The sequence below is a fragment of the Falco cherrug genome, chromosome 4 (assembly GCF_023634085.1).
Source record: "Falco cherrug isolate bFalChe1 chromosome 4, bFalChe1.pri, whole genome shotgun sequence".
Lineage (NCBI taxonomy): Eukaryota > Metazoa > Chordata > Aves > Falconiformes > Falconidae > Falco > Falco cherrug.
Window position 1 is genome coordinate 108,921,041 of NC_073700.1, and position 22,017 is coordinate 108,943,057.

General features: G+C 43.0%; 1 protein-coding gene across 1 annotated transcript in view; it reads right to left on the reverse strand.

The window, feature by feature from the left end:
- CREB5 (cAMP responsive element binding protein 5) overlaps positions 1 to 22,017 on the reverse strand; it is a 100,505-nt gene that overhangs the window by 66,609 nt on the left and 11,879 nt on the right. Inside the window, exons 2-3 of the mRNA XM_027814715.2 lie at positions 4,968 to 5,094; positions 2,700 to 2,810 (exon numbers count right to left, since the gene is read on the reverse strand). Coding sequence (XP_027670516.1) covers positions 2,700 to 2,810; positions 4,968 to 5,094 — 238 coding nt within the window. The remainder of the gene's footprint in view (positions 1 to 2,699; positions 2,811 to 4,967; positions 5,095 to 22,017) is intronic.

The following is a 22,017-nucleotide window of genomic DNA, read 5'->3' on the forward strand; positions in this document are numbered from 1 at the left end:
ATCTGTCTGCTTTCTCTAAAACACTTGGCGTCACACAGCATCCCTACAGATATTATTTATTCCTATTGATTCTACAGAAGCAAATTAAGTCACCCATGTCACCAAATATTGTTAGGACTGCTGCATACCAAATCATGCTTGCATTGCTCATGTACATACTTTCATGAGGCCTGAATGATTTGGTCTCACATCTAGAGAAGCCTGTCCTGCATTCTCTCATGTACGCACAAATAAAATGCTGATCCACCTGCCATGGCTGATGAATCAGACCTGAAGTCCCCCAAACTTCTCCAGTTACTGCAGGCATTAGCTACAAGCAGCTTAGACAACCGTCTAGTGTTCAAGACATATAGTCTTCACAGAATGGGGCCAGCCAAAGAGAAAATAAGCAGTGCTGGATGCACCAGCAGTAACAGCATTAGCAGAATCCAGTGAAATCTGAAATTCCTTCCTAATGCAGGATGCAATCCAGAAAGCTACTAAGCACCCTCACTTTCAGCTTTCTAAAAAAAGTCAACAGAGTATGTGAAGTCTCACGCTTTGAGCACGAAGTAAAGTGAAAGAGTAAATAAGAACAAACACGCCTGTAATACAGATGATCCTGATTTAAAATTCATGAGCTTACGCATAAGAAATAATTTTTCTCTGAATATTTCCTACATTTCTTCCGCTTCGTCTTCAGGCAGAGTATTGTTGATAGCTTCGTATTCCTCAAAGCAGTGGCTAAACGAAGAGGCCTTTTGCATTACACGTGTGCTCACATAGAAACAAAGTATAAAACTAGAATATAGAATATTAAAAAAACCACAACACTTGTATTTCAAAAGAAGAAAGGTTCTGGAGCTCTGAATGATGCCTTTTACTCCTAAGAGTTAACGCATGTGGATTTTTTTCCACCTCTGGAGAGGGGCAGAAAGCCCCTGAGCAGCAAAGGCGCTGCTCGTTCCCCACACTGTGCTTTGGAACCAACAGCAATTTCTGTCTGAAAGAACCATGCCTTCACGCGTTAGGTTTAGGGACAAAACCTGCTTATCCAGATTAAAAAGTAATTTGTGTTGATGTACAGTTTCAGCCATTAAAGCAAAGAATTCTCACCATATGCACCAATAATTTAATCTTGTTCTTAAGTAGCCTCACACTTCCAGTAAAAAAAAGGCAGGGGGTGCAGGGGGAGCATAAACTCCAGAACCTTTAGCCCCCAAAACAGATGCCAGTTTTAGATTTATTCAGCCAAGGAGTATTTAGCTTGGCTCATCTATGCTTGCGTTGAAAAAAACACTTGCCTATTCCAAAAAGTTTTTAACAAGCTCTGCTGCAGATGCTGTTGCCATTTGGCATGTCACCGTCACTGTGTGGTACGGCAGAGAGAGAACCCTTGACCACAGGTTTTCCTTGGCTGGGGAAGCCAGCGTTTTTGGCGATCGCTTTTCTTCTGGCCAACTGGCTGCATGTTTACAGAGTGTGGTTTCAGACGGGGTGTTAACAGAGGTTGGGTTAACAGCCTAACCCAGACCAACAGTGAGGCGAAGGCCTGACCTATCCAGTCTAAGAAAACAGGGATAGAATAAACTTGTATACGTTGTTGCTCTTAATCCAGAATCTCTTGCACGCACCATACCTATAGACAAGATGATATTTTTCTTTGCCTCAGGATAGATGACAACAACTTTAAAAGCTGTACCAGCCATGCAAAGTAGAAATATATAAAAACATGTGGTTGCTTAATCTTCGTCGGCTTGATTTCATTCTCTCACTTATGACAATTTTACTTTGGCGAAATGCCACTGAAAGAAGTTCAGTGAAGTTACTCCTGTTTTCCACTAGGATGAGCTATCTGGAGAGGATAAAAATCCTACAGAGTTAAACTCCTATCCTTGTATTTCCACTAGCCAGCAAATGGCAGTTCTGAAACTGAAAAAGCCTAAGTGTTTCTACATTGATGAACTTGGTTCCAGGGGTTATTAGTGCCAAATGCCTTCATGACAGTGCATATAAAGCTGGGGAAAACTCACAAACGCCCACTTACAGTTTAGCTTACCTACATTAATCCTACACCAGTACATACGCCCGAGAAGCCTTGACTTTGTACATACAACAAGACATACAACAACTTTAAAAAACACTACGACATTTCACTTGTATAAACACATTATTTTTGTCCAAATTCTGACTCTTCTTTTTAATGCAACACCTCTGTTGCACTCAAGCAAAAGAAAATATCTCAGTTTTATATACATTGTTTGGTCTGCTTTTCTAACACTGCCATTACTCTGACAGACCATGCACCTCTCTGGAAAAAACAAAGACTATGTACACTCCACTGCTTTTTACTTCACTCTTTGTTAACTGTTAATTTTCTTCAAGCCAAGTTGTGGAGCACAGGCACCATCAGAGAACTAGCCGGACCATCTGCTTAAATTCCACTAATCTGCACCAAAAGTCTTATTTCACACAGTACGAATCAGATAACCCACCCTTCACTTCAGTTCCTTCTCACGAAGAGTTCAGCTAGGACTAGGAGCATGTTGAAAGTTCATAGACACAAAGGCAATTTACTGCAGCATATTAAAAAAGAGTATAACATATGACTAAGAATGAAGTAAGCAGTGTCTGGCTACATCCCCCACTGTCTGGGTAACCAGTATGCAAGAGCAATATAAGAAAAGAAAAGATTTTGTAAAAAAAAATTCTCTTTTTACCATTTTGGCTTCTGAATGCATTGGGGGGACTTGAGGTGAAGCACACGGGTTATTGAGGTTCGGTCCCTGCATCCCCATGATGTTAGAGTTCATTGACATTTGTCGCTCCATCTTATAAAACAAAAAGAAAAGCAAAAAAGAAAAAAAAAAGCTTTGAAAACATCTGGAGACATTTGCAAGAATTTACGCTCGGTTTCTATTTAAATGGACTCAGCTTTATTTCTTCAAGTCATGACTGGAAAAATAACAATCTGTGTCGTGAATTGCATGTGTGTATGCACACAGGCGTGTGTTTCATCAGAATCGGCCCTGAAAACTCACAGCCAATTATACAGAAAAAGGGTTCTTTACTAAACAAATGTACCAGCCACCCAGGTTTGTACTTTTTTGTAATGATTTTCTCCCTTCCAGTATAACAACACTCGGAGTTAAGTGGTTTTAAAAGCATCACTGTATAAAGTCGTAGCTTCCCCTGTCAGTGCAGCCCAACTTAGCTTGTTAAAAACATAAATAAAAATCTATAATCTTGAGTATATGGAAAACAAGTTGGCTCTTTTTCCTTCACTCAAACCGCTCAGCTAAGAAGAGTTTTCCGTACGTCTTGTAAAGGAAGCTTTCATGTACTGCTGAGATAGCAAAACACAAAGCAGAACTCTTCCCGGCTACTCAGAGCCCTTTCTGCAAGCTAATCTCACTAGGCTGGGGGCGGGGGGATATGATTTCCAAGACAAACTAATGGCAGTAAGGCCTAGGTGAAATAATTTCCTGGAGTGCCTTCCCCGAAAAGAGGCAAGCCCTGTTACCCTGCTAATTGGTAGGGGTCGTAAGTAGGGTTATGGTGCCGCTTTCGCGAGAGCTGCTCATCCTGCCTTGCTTTGGGCCATCCCTTGAATCGTTAGTTCATACAAGGAAGAAGCTTTTGGATCCCCCTGAGCAGTTCCGAGGAGGGGAGCTAGTTTTTGTGCTCTGTGGTGAGGTATTGACTCCTACCCTCCAGGATCCCAGCAAGAATGGATGGGTGCTGGGCCTGGGGGAGAGGACAAGAGGCCACTGCTCACTGGCAGGCAGAAGCTGCCTCTGCCAGGGACCCTCACCCTTCCCATGGGGCAGGATCAGCTCCCACTGCCACCTCCTCTGCAGACCTTTCAGGAGGGCTGTGGGGCAGGAGCTGGAGCCAGGGCAGCCAGCGCTGCCAGGGTCTGTCTCGCTTTCATGCTCACACCTCTGGGACCCTCAGACTGAGCACCCTGCTTGTCTGCAAGCAGAGCTGCCCAAAGGGCTCCCCCGCAGCAACCCAAAGCCCCTGAGCTTACAGTGAAGCAGGATGTTAGCTCCGTTTCAGGTCCCTTAGGAATCATGCTGGGAAAAAAATTGCCCACAGTGACATATGTTATTTTCATTGAACTTCCTGGTTCATATTCCAGGAGAGCCTTATTGACGAGTTATGAATTAATAACTTATTAATGACTGCTCAAAAAGCAGCCAACCCTGAATCTTTGTAGCCCGGTGGAGTGTCCTCCTTGCTCCAGCAAAGCCAGAACAAGCAGTGCTTTCCTCCCTCCCATGGTCAATTGCTCTCAGGTCGTCTTCCAAACCAAGCACCATGGAACGAAACAGAAACTTCTCCTTTCCCAATCCCCATTCCCCCGTGCTATCCTTACTCATCTCCACCCCTAATCTGCCTGAACCTTTTATATTGAAAGGGTTGTTAAGATAATTCAAAAATTTGAAGATACAATTGCAAAGCACCCCTTGGTCTCCCAGAAGATGGGAAATATTCCCACCTCTGCAGAAATGAGTGTAAGATGAGCGGCAATCATGAGTGAATTCTGTTTAAGTGCAAGTTACCGGGCCAGAAAAGTAAGTTACATTTCTTTCTTGTTAGCTGGTTATCTCCCACAGACAAGAGGATTACTTGGAGTTCACTGGCATAACTTATGTACATGGCTTTTCCAGTTTTGTCTGACTTCAGAAAAATCTTTTTGTTCCAGCGCAGACATACTGATCTCACCTACAAGACTAAGTGTGAGAACCAGAAACTGTAGTCTCATGTAAACCATTTCTAACCACTCTCATACTAATTAACATGCCATTAATTGCACCAGAAATGCTCCTGTGTAAGATGAAGCAGTGAAAGAAGTCCAGCTTCCTTAACTCGTTACACTTTGACGGTTTAGAAAATTCAGCACACTTTCACCTCTGCATAGGCTGAATCGAGCAAAAAACCAACCTTCCTCCCCCACGAAAAACCCAAACCAGAAAACTTACAGGCATGAGTACAGCAGAAGATCCAGGCATGGTAGGGTTGGGCAGGGTGCCAGGCATAGAGGCAGGCATAGGCTGTCTTTGTCGGTTGTGTAGATGCAGTAGTGAGGACAGAGAACCTGGGACAGGCCTAGGAGAAAAGGAAAGAAAGGTGTCATGGGCTATGGAGACCAAAACAAGCCTTACCGTGCCAGCCATTGCTATGCACAGGCAACTCTAGACAAGCAGGCACAGATAAGCCAATCCAGCATTTGTCCTCTCCTGCATAAATGAGTAGAACAGAAAGATTTCCAGAAAGAGATGAATCACCTTCCCTCTGCCATTTATCAGTTAAAGCACCAGGATAGTTGATCTGACAGAGCATGAATGTAATACTAACAGCCATCTCAGTCTATGCACCTCTGCATCTTACAGTGGCCAGCAAAAGGTTTCTACAGACAAAGCAGGAAAATCTCCTGGCATGCTGCACCAGTGCATTGCTGTAAATTCAGCCCTCAGGAACAAAAATATCTGGATAATAGTTTTGCAGACTATGACAGAAAATGTGACACTTAAAATTAATGTTGAAATTTTATCACCTGTAAATAAACTACTTTAAAATGAGTAATTCATCTCACTCTTTATATTCCTGCCTGGGAAACTGTTCCAAAGCGATTCCTGATTTTACAAGTTAGCATGTCACCAGGGCACAGAAAATGGAAAAAAAAAGAAAGAAAATTAGCCAAATTACGTTCAGATTAAGTAGGTTGTAAAGGCAAAAAGTACGGACTATAAAAAGGCAGAGTGAGTTATTTTGGCAAAATGAGTTCAAAAGATTTAGAAGGATTTTTCTAAGTACAGCACAGGGAAAAGAGTGCATGTGAGAAAGCAGGCCCACTCACAAAGGAGAAGAATCATAAAATAAATGGATTAAACAAAGCTGGGACTGCTCTTTGAAAATAGCCTTTAAGAGTGTGGTCTTGGGAGTTAGTTAAATTAATCAGCTTCTTTTGGTTTGGTTTGGTTTGTTTTGAAGAAGGTATGAGTTGCTTGAAGTTTGGGGTAAATACAACTTGTTACCATTTCAAAAAGCATGAAAATAAGAAAGCTTCCACATACAGTATCTCAACAAACATTGCTAGTACAAGTTAGTACTTTAAATTCTCACAGAGCAGGATGCTCTCTAGTATAGTATGTGGTTTACATTGTTTATTAGTCAGAAGAGATACCCCTAAAGTTATGAGAAGGACCGGAGAGAAGGGGCCATAGTCTGGGAGCTTGAATGGCCTCTGCAGGGGGGAGCATGGAAAGACGTTTGGAGCCTCTAAACATCAGGGTCGATTCTCAGCCTTGGCGGACGCACACTTTGATTCGGTGATGAATCCACAACTAGCCATAAAAGCCTCGAAATCGCGCTGGTCCAGTCAGGGAAGTAGAGTCATAACCTGAGAGCTGCAAGGGGGAAGACAGCCACTTCTTCCGTGTGGTCTGAACCACGTCACACCAAATGATGGGGCTTTACTTCTTGCCCCTCCAACCGTAAGTGATACTGGCAATCATGAACACATACACACCTCCTCTACCTTCAGCTGTCAGTTCCATTTATCTAACAGCGAGCAAAGAGGCCAACAGCTGTGAGCAATGGAATTCACAGACATCCCATATGGAGGACACCACATCCAGGTTCCCAAAGTGGAGGTGCTTGTTTCACGGCAAGCCCAACTTCTTCTAACCTACAAGTCTCATCCTCCTCTGCCCAGCACTCAAACCACTTAATCCCCTCTTCCCTAAAACTCCCCAGTACTCCCCATCCTTAGACCTTCAGTCCTTCCATCCTCCTCTCTTCAAGCCCGTTCCCCCCAGAAACATTTCTGTCCCAACAAATGCCACCTCAAAGTCCTTGCCCTGCCTACCCCCTTGTACCCAGACACCCCTGCTACTCCCATCCCTCTGCCCTCAGCTGCCTTCTTCTCTTTAGCAGCTGCACACAACTGAACCCGTCCTTTTGTCTTGGTTCTCCATGGAGAGAAAAGGGCTGTGTTTTGAAGGATGTTTTTAAAATCCTCCTCGACACATACAGTCCTCATTCAGAAGGGGGAGAAAAAAACCAAAACAACAAATGTATCTCAGACACAGACAAGAAGCTCTTCCTATGCCTCCCTGGCTATCTGCTGATGGAGTAATATGATGTACTTTACATCTCCACACCCCCCCAAAGAAACTCAAGACAATGTCTCCCAAATACATGGTGTACCATTGTGAGAGGGTGCAAGGAGTTCTGTGAGGGAGCATGAATCAGCTTCTGGGATAGGGGACTCTATGGTCAGCTCAGCACAAGGCTGCACCTGGGGAGCTCTGGAGGTGCTGTAAGTGGAATGGATGTAGGGCTGGAAAAATGAGCTCAGAAAACATACTTACAGTACACGGTCCCTGACCCATCCTACTCTCCACCTAAAACACAGCTGCTCCATGTACCGGCACTCGTCCACACAAGAGGACTGACAAGTCATTAGGGCAGGGTCAAAACAGCATGAAAAGCAAGATTCGGTGACCCTTTGAAAATAAAAAAGTGAGGAGGTACCAGGCAGGATGTGAGGAAGGGAATTATCTCGGTTTCGTTTCCAGAGGCTGTGGTGACCCCCACAAGCAGATTCCACTCCCCACCAGCCCATCCTCACTGCAGCTACAGCCCTGCAAAGCAACAGACAAGTTCAAACGGATCTTCCCTGTTTCATACTGGAAAGTCCTTGTGACGGTTGCCTGACAGAAGGGCCGAGACCCCCGTGCTGGGGCAGCTGAGGAGCAGAACAGAGTGTGCTACGGTCCCTGCTGGGGGTGCACCCTGGGTCCCCTCCCAGGAAAGCAGGCAGAGAAGAGTGGGCAGGAAAGGAGAAAGCACTGGTGCACTCACGCCTGTCCTGGGACAAGACTGAGGTGTGCACCCACCCACCCGCCTGCTGGGGCCCTGAAGCCCTCTGGGCCCACCAGCTCAGACACAGCCTGCGGGAACTGCGCTGGCTAACAGGAGCAATGCACTCAATAAAAACATCACCTGAGTTTTCACTGGGACCAAAGTAAAACAAGTACCATGACAACAGCCCCCACCGACCTTTTATTCATTCTGAGACTGTCCCACATACAGACCCTTTGTACAATTCACCAGTTTCATAATAAGCTTAGGTGTTAGGCTGTTTGACAGAAACTTATTCTGGCCTGACCTATGCAATTTCTGCAAGTGATTCTCAAGGGACTACATGGTTTGACTTTTGTTTATATGTCCCAGAGCCAAAAAAATTTCCAAAATTGCTTTAATGAGTTTGGGAATATGGGACTTGGGCAAAAGGGAATTATTGGTATTTATTAAAATGGCAAAGAAGCCTCCTTGTTGTCCCCGGTTTCACCTTTAATGCTGCTTCATTTTGGGGCTCTGCATGTGCTTGACACTTGGCTAGAGGAAAAAAAACCCTCAGTACTTCAGGTATTTTTTCTTGCTACGCTCCTGCTAGTCCGTTCCCAAGTGTGTTTTTGCAAAGAGGTGCAGAGCAGTCAGAGAAACCTTGCGCTTCAAGGTTGACCCTCTGTTGAAAAGTCTGCACCGCTCCTGCCACCAATAAAAGTGCTACATAATGCACACCAGATTCCGCTCCCCATCGGGGAAGCTGACATTGGCCAGTACTCATGGATACTTCTATTGCTTCCACATTGAATACAGGTCATCAATTAGCCCGTGCTCGTGCGCACTCACTTGTGCAGAGCTCGGGGAACGTGTATGGCACAGAACCGTACAGGCTGAGATACTCAATTTGTCTAAGACATTTATTCTCCTTCCAAGGACAACACAATCTCTTTTGTTGTTGCTTTCTATCCTGCAGCAAAGAAAGTCAGTGAGAGTTTATAATTGTTATTTTTAATGTTGGACACGTCAACTCTGCTCCTCTCTTTGTAAATGCTGAGGAGGTGCTGCCTGCAGCCTGTCAGTCAATATTGCTGACTGAGGGATTTTAATTCCTTGGCACCTGTGTTGCTAAATGAATAGGGTTGTTGGGCAAACAGCCCAAAAATGAAGGACAGATAAGATAGAGAACTGGCAGGTGCTCAACCTCACTGAAAATCTGGCCATCCCTAGGGTTTTTCCCCAGTTTTAGAATTTTCACTGTGTTCCAGCAGGAGCCCACTGTTGGGCAGGATGGGGTCTCAGTCAGCACTGGTACACTATCCCTTTGGGTGTGCGTGGCCTGGATGGGTAGGGTTACAGTGGCTTAGTGAACTACCACGTGTTAGCCAAGCTGCTGTAACTGAGCACGTTGGCTCCCCTCCCTCTGCACGGTCGTGCTAACACCATGAGTCATCCTCACTAACATTTAAACAGATGGGCGGAACCCCGCTAAGCTGTGGTGACTCGACCATGTTCCATCATATGACTCTGTCCAACGATTAAAGATAACTCCACTAATGTAATCAAATATCTATGATACGTATTTTGCTATGGGCTTTCTTGATTAATACCAAATATTCTGTCTGCTATGATGCAACACCTATATGACCCAGTCTTCTAGATTGTCTGATGACTAAATACTACATTCACCTATTAAAAGACTAGGGTTCTCTTAATTGGTAGTCTTCAAGAACAGTTTCTGCAGATGACTATTAGCTGCTGAGGTCTCAGGAGACTGGGTTCATACTCACTTAGATCATTTGGGGCTGCGTGCGGAAGGACTGACGCTATTTAAAGCACCACTGCAGCAAGTTTTCTATTATGGTAAAGCACTGCGGGTCAGTGGCTCTTACCATGACCTCTCTCCTGCTCCTTACTCTCCTGCATGTAGCGTTCATGCAAAGTCAGCAACAATACCTACAGCACAACCGAGTTTCTTCTACTTAGTTATCCCTGGTGTGGAAAAAGTAAAGCTGTAAGTATACGGAGTTGCACTGGAGCAAAGGAACTCATCTCTTGACTTTCTATGGCCTCCAGACCCAACCAGCTCACACAGGAGCAACCCACAGGTGGCTGGCTGTGGTGGCAATTTGCCATGTTGGGTCAGCACTGGCTCAGGGATTTCTGCACCACACTCCAGTTACGCAACACAGACTTGCCCAGACTTTCATCATTTTTATATATATATGCATGTATATATATGTATGTACACACACACACATATATATATATTTATTTATTCAAACACTGCCTAGAAGCCTTGGTTTAAAAACTACGGATGAGGTCCTGCCCCAAAAAGCTTATAGACCAAGGATAAAATGAGGGAGAGCAAGTGGAAGCAACAGGGAGACACAGGTGAATAAGGCAGCAATGACACTGTTAGGATCAATGTAATAAGGAGCAACCGCTGCATACCAGCAGCCAGGATCTTTTCAAGGTATGGCAGTATGTGCATGTGGTTTAGGTGGCTTTCAGGCTGAAGCACCCAAGTAGACCACCATGCCAAGAACGAGCGCAGTCGGCAACAGCCTACCTTCTGAATGTCTGATGGACAACCAGGTATTGTCACAATTGAAGTTTTCATTGCTAAAAAGTTCACTGGAGCACGTAGTGCTACAGACCAGCTGCAGACCCATTCCACAGAAGCTACTGAGGCCACAGTATGACCCAAGTGCTGGCCTGGGCCTTCAGTATTTCAAAAATCCAGTCAGAGAGGAAAGATTTGGAAAGGATGTTCTAAGCTGAGAAAAGTGTACTGACTGGAGAGGCTGCCTCACTTACTGCTGGTCGGCTGTTGTTTGATCCACAGTGCCATTATTTAAGCTCATCAATCCAATTATAGCTTTCTTCATTTGTGGCCCATTGTTTAAGGTGCGCCCTGGCCCTAAAAAGTATGGCAGTCCTGCCTAGTTTCAATTTATTCATTCGTCATTCAGAGGAGGAATGAGAAAACAAACAGAAAGGAAAGCAACAACAAAGCATCAGACAAGTACTTGGAATACCTCGCATAGTTGCAGGGACCTCACCTGACCTGCCATATCCCATGTTTAATGATCTTTTAATCACTACATCACCAGAGAGCCAAGCTTTCCAAGAAGTGGGAGGTTTGTGTCACCAGATTTTTCAGGGAGCCAAACTATATTCAGGAGAAAAGAAAACTGGCACCTAAAATTAATGGCTCTTTGCCAACCTAGTAAAGATCCTTGTTTGTATTTCTCAGACAATTCAGACATCTGCATGATGTGGGTAGATTATTATTATCAGTAGCAGACATTTATACTGTGGTGGTGCCCAAAGGTCCCAGTCGGGACCGGGACCCCATTGAGCCTGGCACTGTATAAACACAGATAAGAGACAATTCTTACACAGTGTGTTTACAATCTAGAGACACAAAACAGATGAAAAGTAGAAGATGGAGATAGAACACACAAGCAAATAAATATGCTAAAGAAGTGGAGACAGTTAGGTGGCAGTCCTCTCGTTGCTTTTTTGTTTCTTTGTATGTTTTTTAACTCGTATACTTAGAAATGCAGGATCGAGGAAGTTTGCAAGAGGAAGGGAGTAACTAAGATTGAGACACAGGAAGGGCAACACTCTAGAGAGGGAAAACTGTGGCTCGTAACTTAGAGGATTTGGGGAGCATCCAGACAAAGTTATGCTTTCTGTAGAGATTTTTAAACAGGCTGTGCATATATTTTCATATATGTGTTACCTTAAGGTATTTCCCCAGTGTTGGACAAGAAGAGATTTCAGTCTGTGAAAGAGAAACTAGCTGACGGTAAAGACACTGGCAAAGTTAAAGTGATGCTTGACACTGTAAAGAGACACTGGAGGACTGAGATAAGATAAAAGCTAAACTGCAAAAAGTCTTAAAGACAAGAAGCTTGATTCAGAAGTGAAGGGAAAGCCCATGTAAGTGTTTGAGGAGAGCTGGCACAATTAAGATAACAAGCTATATGTTGGCAAGAGGTAGAAGGAATTCAGCAACAAGCATCACAAAAGGAGCAAGATGCAGCATACAGATACAAAATGATACTGACAAAGTCAAAAGTTAGCAAAGAGATGTTAAGTCTCAATTCATAAACCCCTTGAGAAGCTGTTCACTGGGAACAAAGCAACTACATCAGAAATGCGTTCGTGCTCATTTCTTTTCAATTGCAGTGAGATAACATCTACCTAAAGGGAAAGAATAAGCCAAAACCCAAACAACAACAACAAAAAAAGGACAGGGAATGGGTATACCTACAGTAAAACACTAGAAACCTGTGGAAAGATGCCTCCAACATTTGTTAAGTATTCTGTACTTCTCACCCGAGCTTCTAGGAGAAAAGCCCCACAAATTGGCAGCCCCACTGCTATAATGTATTTAGTGTGCCAAACTATTTAAAGATATAGTCAATGAAAAATCTTGCCTTTAGAAACTCCAATTGTGCTAATGCCACCTGTATTTCCTGAACACGTTTAAGGAAACTCTGCAAATTCAGCATAAGTACAACGACCAGCAGGTCCTTGGAAGCCTCACAGAACCCATTAACATTTGCCTTTTGGCTCTTACAGGTCTTAGAAACTGCTGGTTTCAGTCTTCCCTTCCCTCTAAATATTTCACTGGGTCTTACTGCCTGACCCATTACAAGAAAAATAAGAAAAGCTAGAATGGTTTCTTAGACTCAGAGTTTATGTTCTGCACAGTGTTAGACACACAGCTGGAACTCACAAATGATACATGGAGGATAACAGCATAGTTAAAGCAAAACAAGGAAACACTGCAAAAGGCAGGTTCAAGGCATTGTAAAGAACTAGCTCATATAAAAACACATTCTTGTAATAATATAAAAAAGTGGGATAAAACCAAAACACTGCAGCATAAACATGATTTGATCATAAAAGCAAGCAATGTTGTCAAACTGATTCCACTGTTGTTGTGGCCTCCCAGCTCAGACAGCACAAAGCTTAATTCTTCAGGAAAACAAATTATTTTGCATCACCACAAATAAATGTGTATCAGTTTTCACTGAAGAAAGAAGGTAGCAATAATGCACAAATGTACCACATGGCAGCTGACTTAAAACCAGGAATAATAACAGCAATAAAGCTTACGCAAACGCTTTCTAACATGTCCACTCTTTGTAAGGGTCGAGCTTAAGGCTCCAGCCTGGCAAGCAAATTCAAGAAAACTTGAAAATTTAAGACTCACTGAGGAAAAATGTCAACAGGTTAAACAGCTGGAAAGGAACCTAATTCCAGCATCCAGACAAAAGTGACAACTGAACACCAACTAACATTTCTGCCGGGTTTGTGCTACCTAATGGTGCCGGAGCCTTCGTTTACTCAAGTGACTCCATTTGCAAACATGTTATAGCATTGCAAATAGCTTTTATTTGACCTTCATAACTTTGCATCTGAAAAGAATAGTAGGTTGCAGAAGAAAAAAAAAGCTCCTTTTACTCTTAAAGGGCTGAGAGGGTATTTGGAGAGCTCTCCGTGAGTACTCAATACCAACAGATCTTATACTGGAAATGTGGTAAACCAAATTTCTCAAAATTCTCTTTCTGTTTACCCTCATTATTTGGACCAGCGCAATTTAATAGAAGTATAAGATAAAAGAAGTTTGTAAACCTTCCTTTATAATGAAAATGAAAAAAAGAATGTTTTTGAAGTGATTTATTTTCCCTTTTTTTTTGTTCTTTTTTTTTTTTTTTAACTTCCCAAACAAAGCAGAAGTTTGTCTCTGAAAAAAAGACGGTGAATTACAGCAAAGTCATGAAAACAAAGAACCAACAGTTTCTCCAGTGCAGGCTTGTTACCATGAGCTAATAATTCCAGACTTTAAGCAAGCTGAGCCTCTTTTTTAATAACTGCATGCCTCTAGGCAAAGTATTTCTACTAAAAATTATTGAGGCATGGAACAAGGCAAGGTGTGTGAGCTAATGTTGGATTGTTCAGTTACTAAACCAACTCCTATAGCAATGAGCCTGCTCTGAACTGACAGATTATTTCTCTGTATACACTTGTATAAACACACTGCTTAAGGTCGAAATCTGTGTAAGCTTTCTTTTCAATTAAAATGTCAAAGATGACAGCACATGTTTTCACTGTCCTCCACAGGATGATGGATGCTGCGGCAGCAGTTTCATGTCCCTGTGTTTCAGAGAAGTTTGCCTGCCTGTGTGTCTCAGAAAGATGGACTTGCTGACCTTCTCGTACGCCTGCAGGCAGGCAGGACTGCTATGGAGACCTTACGCTCTGGAGGGCTTAACATCTCTCAACTCTTTCTTCCTCAGCATCCCCCCATCTGCCCCCACAACCAACACTGTAAAAGTTGGAGGGGGAAGGTTGTTGTGCTCAAAGTAGCTGGGAAAAGGGTCCTGACTTCAAACACCACATTCCTGCTTATCTGGACTCTGGTCATGGTCAGTCACTTCAGGCACCCAACTTAAGCGCCCACGGAAACACAACTGCTGTGGGTACTCAACAGAAAAACACAGTGCACCCCAGAAGGAGCTTCCAGCAATTAAAAAAAAAAAACAGTGGTGGTGGTGGTGGTGGGAATTAATCTGAATCTTTACATTCCTGCAGTTCCATACCCGTGACAATGAATAAAATGTCATCCATCAGCCTCTTACTCATTTTTGTCAGTCTAGAGCTCTCAAAGCTTGTACTCTAGACAGCGCTTCCAAACATCACTGGGTCTTAAGACCATGTAGCAATACAACTCATAGCACACGTAGCCACAATGCTATGGTTGGGCCTGGAGCACTGATTTGGTCACGATTTTGCTGGAAAAATATTGACTAATGAAAACACTCCAGCATCTGCACTGGCAGATTCAGTCTGTCTAACATTGACAAGACACAACTGTGTTGTATGCACTATGGAAAGCAGTATGCCCACAGTCACTAGTGAGGAAAACAAGTAGGTATATACGTGTGAGATGATTTATTTACTGACATTTAACCTCTACCCTCAACACCAAAAATACTATAAAAGTAACACATACCGTAGAAAGAAGTCTTTAAGAAAGACATTATATGAGAAAGCACAAACTTAAACAAAACATCAAATCAGTACAATAGTAGAAAACTGTAAGCTTGGAAAAGTCTCTGATGACATATGGCATCAGTGGCAGACCAAAACACATTCTTCAACAAGAATACTATAGAGATACTTTGTCTGGGCTTTTTAACGTACATTGCCTCCCTTGCACTTCTGCCCTCTGCACGTGCTCCTGTGGTGCCAAGCTCTCGACACCCCAGAGGAAAGTTAGCACTTGTGCGTAGCCCACCACGGTCACAGCCCCAAACATGCTCAGTGTCTCAAAGCTGCTGGTTGTTCCAGTGGGTGGCAGTGGGGGAGGAGGGAGAGGAGTACATACATGAGGATGTACTCGCAATTATCTGTTTAGCAAGTCACCTCCAGGTGTAAAAATATCTTACGAGCTGCCAAATAGCTATATATCTTCAGTGACCCTCTTCCCACCCCAAACCCACTTCACTGATTCCTTTCAAACTTTCATAGAGATCAAAATGAATGTATGCCATTTCCTGGGAGGAACTTTTGCACGTGCTTCATCTCTTAAACATGCTAAAAATCCCAATTGACAGCTGTATTAGCGCAAATGATGACAAGCACAGGGAAGAGGTGAATCTCAAGGCAGAAAGAACAAAGTCGTGGAGAACTGCTGCAGCTGTGCTTCGACAGAGATCAGCTCCAAGCTAGTGCTGTCTGCTCTCCTTATTTAAAGAGCTCACTTTGCCTTCTCTGCCTACACCTCAATGGGAGTTACTACTGACTGAGAGCATCAACTGAGTAAACAAGAATCCCAAACTCATCTACAGTATTTTTCACATAGCTAAGGCCAGTATCACTGAAGGATAGAACCGTGTTAGCTGCTATTTGTTAATAAAGTCCCCCAGAACAGTCTCCCTGAGCAGTATGCTCCAGAAATGCCCCATGGCAACGACAGAAGCACTACAGGTAGCAGCTGCTGAAGATGTCACTGACATTTAGATGCCAACACAGACCAGCAAAGATTTCCAGCAGCGTGCAAGGAGAAGAAGTGATAGCTAGTAAAAGCCACTGTCCACTCACGTGCAACCACAGATACATGGGAAAATTTCTCTCCCTACGCATGCATGCATGCTAAAAGAAAGAGCAAAAAAGAGCGGGCATTGAAAAAAGGTTATTTTACTCCTCCAACAAAGTGTATATTGTCATCATAATTTCCAGTCACTATTTGTGTCCGCTCCCTCCCTTTTAAGTACTGGTTGGAGCATGAACCTGCAGCTAATTTTGAGGTTGGAGTTCATTTGTTTTCACATCAATGCAATTAATCTCCACTGGAAAATGCATCTCAGGCATTCAATCAAAATAGGCCTAAAATAATTCTGAAAAGCTCATCTGTCTCCAATCTATATAATGTTTTAAAAATTGGATGCATGCCCTGCAATAACATTGCACTTCACAAAGCTTAAAGCTCTAAAATTGAGGGTATCAGTTACATTGAAACTGTAGTAAATTAAAACATCCAGTTTCTGGTTTGCATTGATTTATAAATATCGACAAAACTACTATTGCAGTCATTACCGCTTTGGGTGCTCTGAGTTGAATTTTCAACAGTTCAGGGTCATTTTCATTCTTATTGTGTCTACAGTAGCCTTTCAAGTTACAGATCAAATTCCAGATATCATGTAAATTTTAAATCTTAGTTTAAAAAATATGCATACAAATCTAACAATACTTTTAATAAAAAGCAGCAAGTCTAAGTGGTCAGTAATGTCAGGTACCAAGCGCATTTTTTTTAGACTCTCTAGCTTATAGCAGAAAGGATACTTACTATTAGGAGATGTTTTAAATAGAAGCAAGCTGAAATGTGATAAAATATGAAAAAGCAAATATTTTACTGCTTTTACCGGGATTTTGCTGTTGTCTTTTGAATTGTCCTTTGGAATGAGAGAATCAGAAGCGTATTCAAAACTTTCCTCCTAAAGAGCTTTGCACATTAGTCTACCTGGTGACCTTCAAAATGTGCTTGTTTATGAGCAAAATATCACTGAGGAAATATAAACCTGAAAAATAAAGAGACCTCACGAGCTGTAGCCCAGTTAGCACAGTAATTTGAGAAACAATAAGAAAAGCATGAAGATATCAACAGCAATAGAGCCAATTCTCAATGGTGTACAGCACGCAGCTTTGCCAAAGACAATGGATTTAAAGCAACTGGGAATCTCACTCATACGCACACATGCACGCACACTCCATAAACACACAGTATGAAACATGCATTACATCTAGCTGTAAAACAAGCTCTGACAGTGATCTATGTCTTACGCTTCAAAAGAAAACCAAAAATCCCCACCTTACACCTTGACATCTGTGGACTACTACTGAGTATTTTCTCCTGACCCCTGGTGGTGATTAGCTTATGAACTGAAGCAGGAGGATCACCACAATATTCACAGCATTTCTCCTGAAAGCATTGGCCAAATTCTACCCTCGCTGCTCTTCTTGATACTGTCACTGAAGCCAGCGTGCTGATCCGCAATCCAGCCTTCCACTGTTCCTTGCGTTCATCATATTTGCCTTGTGCAGCATGTACAGCACAGTTGAGAAAGCAAAGGGGAGGTTGAGCCTACTGTAGCAGATGTTCTTTTGGGCATGATGCTCTTGCCATTGAAATTCACAGGAGTGCTGCTAATACAATCATTTAGAACAGAATCAGACTCATAAAAACATATGACACCTACGAAGAAATTTTCCTAAATTATACCCCGAAATGCTGACTTACGCGTGTTAATAATACACTACATCGCACTAAGGAGAAGTTTATTTTACATATTTACCTTCCAATTTGTACCGATGCTTCTGGTTTAGTACTTCACAGCTGTTTGGGGGTTTTTAATTTTATTTTTGTCTTGAGAGACATATTGTCTTAAAGAAGAAACATTCTTCTCCCAAACCAGAACTTTATGTTCAAGATTAAGACAGCATCCACTGCATCAATTCAGAATAAAGACCATAATGGTCAATGGGAAGTCATGCAAAAGCTCGGGTCACCCTGTCCATTTCCAAAAGTCTGCAGTATGAATAACACACTGTTAATATTTTTTTTTCTGATTATTTATTTCATGTCTTTAACGTGAACCGTAAGCATACTCCATGCATAGTTTCGGTTTGCACTGTTTCTTTTTTTCCTCCACTTACCCCGTGAGAACTGCTGCTGAAACAGTGCTTTAACTAGAATAAGCTGCGATGCCAGGGGAAGTCGCGTAGCAGCATGAATTAGGTAAATTTTGAAATTCTGAGAGCACTGGACAACTTCAAGATTTTGCACCTCACATTTTCAGCATTACAATTCAGCAGGGAGGCATCATCTTTGCATAAAATAGTTTAAGAAAGGTTATGCTGACCAGGCTAGAAGGACCTCTCGAGCTGCATTTGCATGGCTGAAGTGATGCCGCTCGTCTAGACATGGCCCAAGTCTCCCGTAGACAGGCAGGTCTGGCAACAGCCCGTACAGGAACACAAGCTTGGTTTCAACTCATGCTGACTGCCCAATGCTGCAAAACCCAGCTCCAAAGCACCACTTTGCAGTCAAGCACCACTACAGCCATTGGAATCGACTGCAGCATTTGCATTAAGTGTTTCCAGATTTAAACTGTGGGAACTGGTACCCTGAAGTTGTCACTGGAAGGCCTCTGACAATGTGATTTGTCTCTCCTGCTGGCCTGACAAAGTCAAAGCATGCTGACATTCAAGAAACATTAGTTGGTTTTGTGGGGGTTTTTTTTCTCTCTCTCTCTTTTTTTTTTCAACTGTTTGCTTGGAGCTGTGGAGAGGGGCAGGGGAAAAGGACTGTCAGCTTAGGAAGGGGAAGAGGCAGAAGAAGGAGAATGGAAAGGAGAAGACATGCACTTTTCTAGATGTGTCCTGTAAAATAAGCAAGTGTTTGTCACACACTTACCCTTAGCCACGCCAATACAGCGCAGGTGAACATGTGAAAAAAGTTAACTTCAGCTAACAACAAAGTGTCAGCTCCACTCAGTTTACAATAACATCAGATCTATTTGATTTGGCCCACAGGGAGCCAGACATTTGACTGATCTGGTTAAAATATCTCAACAGTCACATAAAGAGGCCTAGCCAAAGCCTGTTGCATCACCTGCATTTATTTTTTACTGTTAATATTTAGCAGTGGAAGAAAGATACAGATCTGTGCTCTATACACTTGCCATCTCCAACAGCATGATCTCAGCTCAGAGAGCAGCAGGAATTTGCACAGCAGTGAGTATGGCCAGTTTCCAGGGGTCGGAAGCCATGGCTTACTCACTCTGCTCCGTGTTTTCTGTTGTCGTTCTTTTTCATCATTTTTTTTTTTAACAGGAAAGGCAAATATGATGAATGTAAAGAATAGTGGCAGTCAGATTGCAAGTCAGCATCTTTTTGTTTCCCCCCTGCCCACAGACTCTCTATTTTGTGAGGCACGGATTTAGCCCTGGTATAATATATCAACATCTACCAGATAACAAGTCCTTAAAATGGCTTAGACGTAAAATTTGATGAGAACTGAATGTTTAGGAATAATGATTCAGATATGTACCTTTTAGACCAACACGGTAATCTGCCTTTATCTCTTTCTCTATAGCAACAAGCCATCTGAATCGACAACATTACACCTCGTATAAATCTGGCCTGGTCTATGCAGGATATGGAACAAAGGTAATCTGTGGCTTAAGAGAAGAAAATGCAGCAGTATATATGCAAGACACTTTGCATTTGGCAGACACATATAACCAGCTGTTTGTTCTTTAGCTTGTGGCTATACATCTACTGGGACGTCCCCCACCCCTGTAAACTTTGCTTAGCTCCTGGTCTTATTTCCACTGTAGATTTAACCCTAAGCCATGGATAAGCATAGTGTTTGGGGTTTAAAGTTAAGTGTCATTTAGTATCATTTCTGACATCTCCATACATGAGAATGAGCTTCTTTTTCACAGGGGACTTGGGATCTGATTTTAATTTGTGGTAGGGTTATGGTCACAATAAATGTCTATTTCAGATATTCATGAGAAGCCTCTAATGCAAATGGAAATGGAAAGTGGCTGTTTTCTTGTAGTTTCAAAGCCATGTATGTAAAACACACAGGACAGATCCGTTCCACATGCAAACCCGTTGTCAAGCCACTGTTGTGCCCTGGCTTCTGCCCTGGCAGCAGGCACCCCCGTGCCGAACAGTCTCAGCAGGTTTTATAGCTTGCATAATTAAAAGAACAGGTTATGAAATCATTAGCACCTCAGCTGAGGCTGCCACAGGGATGCCCCTCTGTGTTCGTTGTGAAACGTTTCTTTGGCAGCTGCATTCTAGAAGTATACTTGGATGTTGTTGCTTCAGCACCAACACACAGAGTGGGAAGTAAATCACTATTTTCATGTTCTGAACTGAGGTGTGGGCGGTGGAAGCCACTCTGGTCCACCTCCAGGCTAATTCTCCCCATTTACACACATCTCATCCTAGGCACCAAGACCTCTAGGAAGCCCAGATGTCTGTAATCACAGTCCAGCCCTATGCAGCCAGCATTGCCAAGGACCTGGGCCATGCCTAGGGACGCTGGAAGAGACTTCAGCTTTGTCAAACACCACACGTTCCAGCTCCCCTTACCTTGCGGGCAGCCACTGCTAGTGGTGCTTCAGAGCAGCCCAAATGCAGCTGCGGGCTGCCCTCCCCTTGGCTGGAGTCCTGGTTTGGGGTACAACGCACAGCCCACAGGCACTTTCTCCTCTTGAGTAAATGCAAGCTCAGGTGAAACTGTTCATCATCAGTTCAAGCAGATGAAGCTGAACTCGCTTGCCTCTCCATAGGAGAATCCATGCCCCCAACAGAAAGAAATAAAATAAACTCTATTGCTGGTCACTGAGCAAAGCATCTAGGTCCCTTTGGATGTTCCTTGAGACCCTTCTTGGGAAGTTCAGAATATTCGTGAACCTTGCCCTTGCAAATGAGCAAGATAGCAAAACCACAATCTGGCCTGAGGACAACTGGGGCCCTAAATATCTAAGAATCCAAACCCAAGAAAAGGGGAAGCTGTGCAACTCAAAGGAAAGCCCTAACACCGGGTGGGGAGGGGAACTTGTTGGAGGCGGTGACATTTAACTGACTGGAGTCATCCACTTGTATTTGCAAGACTGAATTAAACCAGTTTTGCCAACTGCATGAGATAGAGCACCCAAAGACAGGACCTGTGTCAGGTTCCTGAGCATTAAGTAAAGCTGGGCTGTGTTGCTGTCTTTCTTAATCAATGCGCCAGGTCATGATTTAAGTAATTGAGGCGCTGGGGCTTTTTAAAGCAGCGTAAGTTAATAGCTAAGCTTGATGTGATATAAAAAGCACCACAACAGAAAGAAGAACTTAATGTTGTAATGAAAATCACTTACCCTTAATCATCCCTGAGACAGTCTTTTTACAACACTACTTGATTTATTCAACTAGCAAACATGCCTCCTTTGACTTTTCTAATAACAGGTCATCTTAGCCATGCTTGTTGGGATCTGAGTTTGGGGTTTTTTTTAATCTTCCCAGGTATGTTATTTAAATGTCTTTGATGCCTTTTCTTTAAAAGGATTTGCTAAGCAACCAATCATATTTATTTGCAAAGTAGACACCCCCACCCCCCCCAAATAAAAAAAATCCCAAACAACCCAAACTATTACTAGGAAACTTTGGAAGTTTGGTCACAGGTGGGTAACCAGCGTTGCACATTTCTAATTGCTTAAAGACTTACTGAAGCCCGCATTCATTGCTGCTGACAAGCGTGCCGCTTAGTGTACGAGGCTGTATGAAAGGCTGCTTGCTGTGGGATTTACGATGGTGCCCTTACACCAAGGAGGAAGGACTGCAAACTACCTGTGCTCTGCCGAGCAGCTCCACGCTTCCCCTCGCATGGAAGGGCCTCAGCTTTCGGAAAAGCTGGACAATTTCTCAAGTGAGTACACTCTTGTGACACTGAGGCTAGCCAGACCACAAACTATTTTATTATGTTGTGCAAAAACCTATGTGCAAAAAAAACCCTCTTTAATTAAGATAGAGCAACCAGCGCTGCGGTTGTAATTACCTTGGACTGCTTTACCCCCGGGCATAATGAAATAA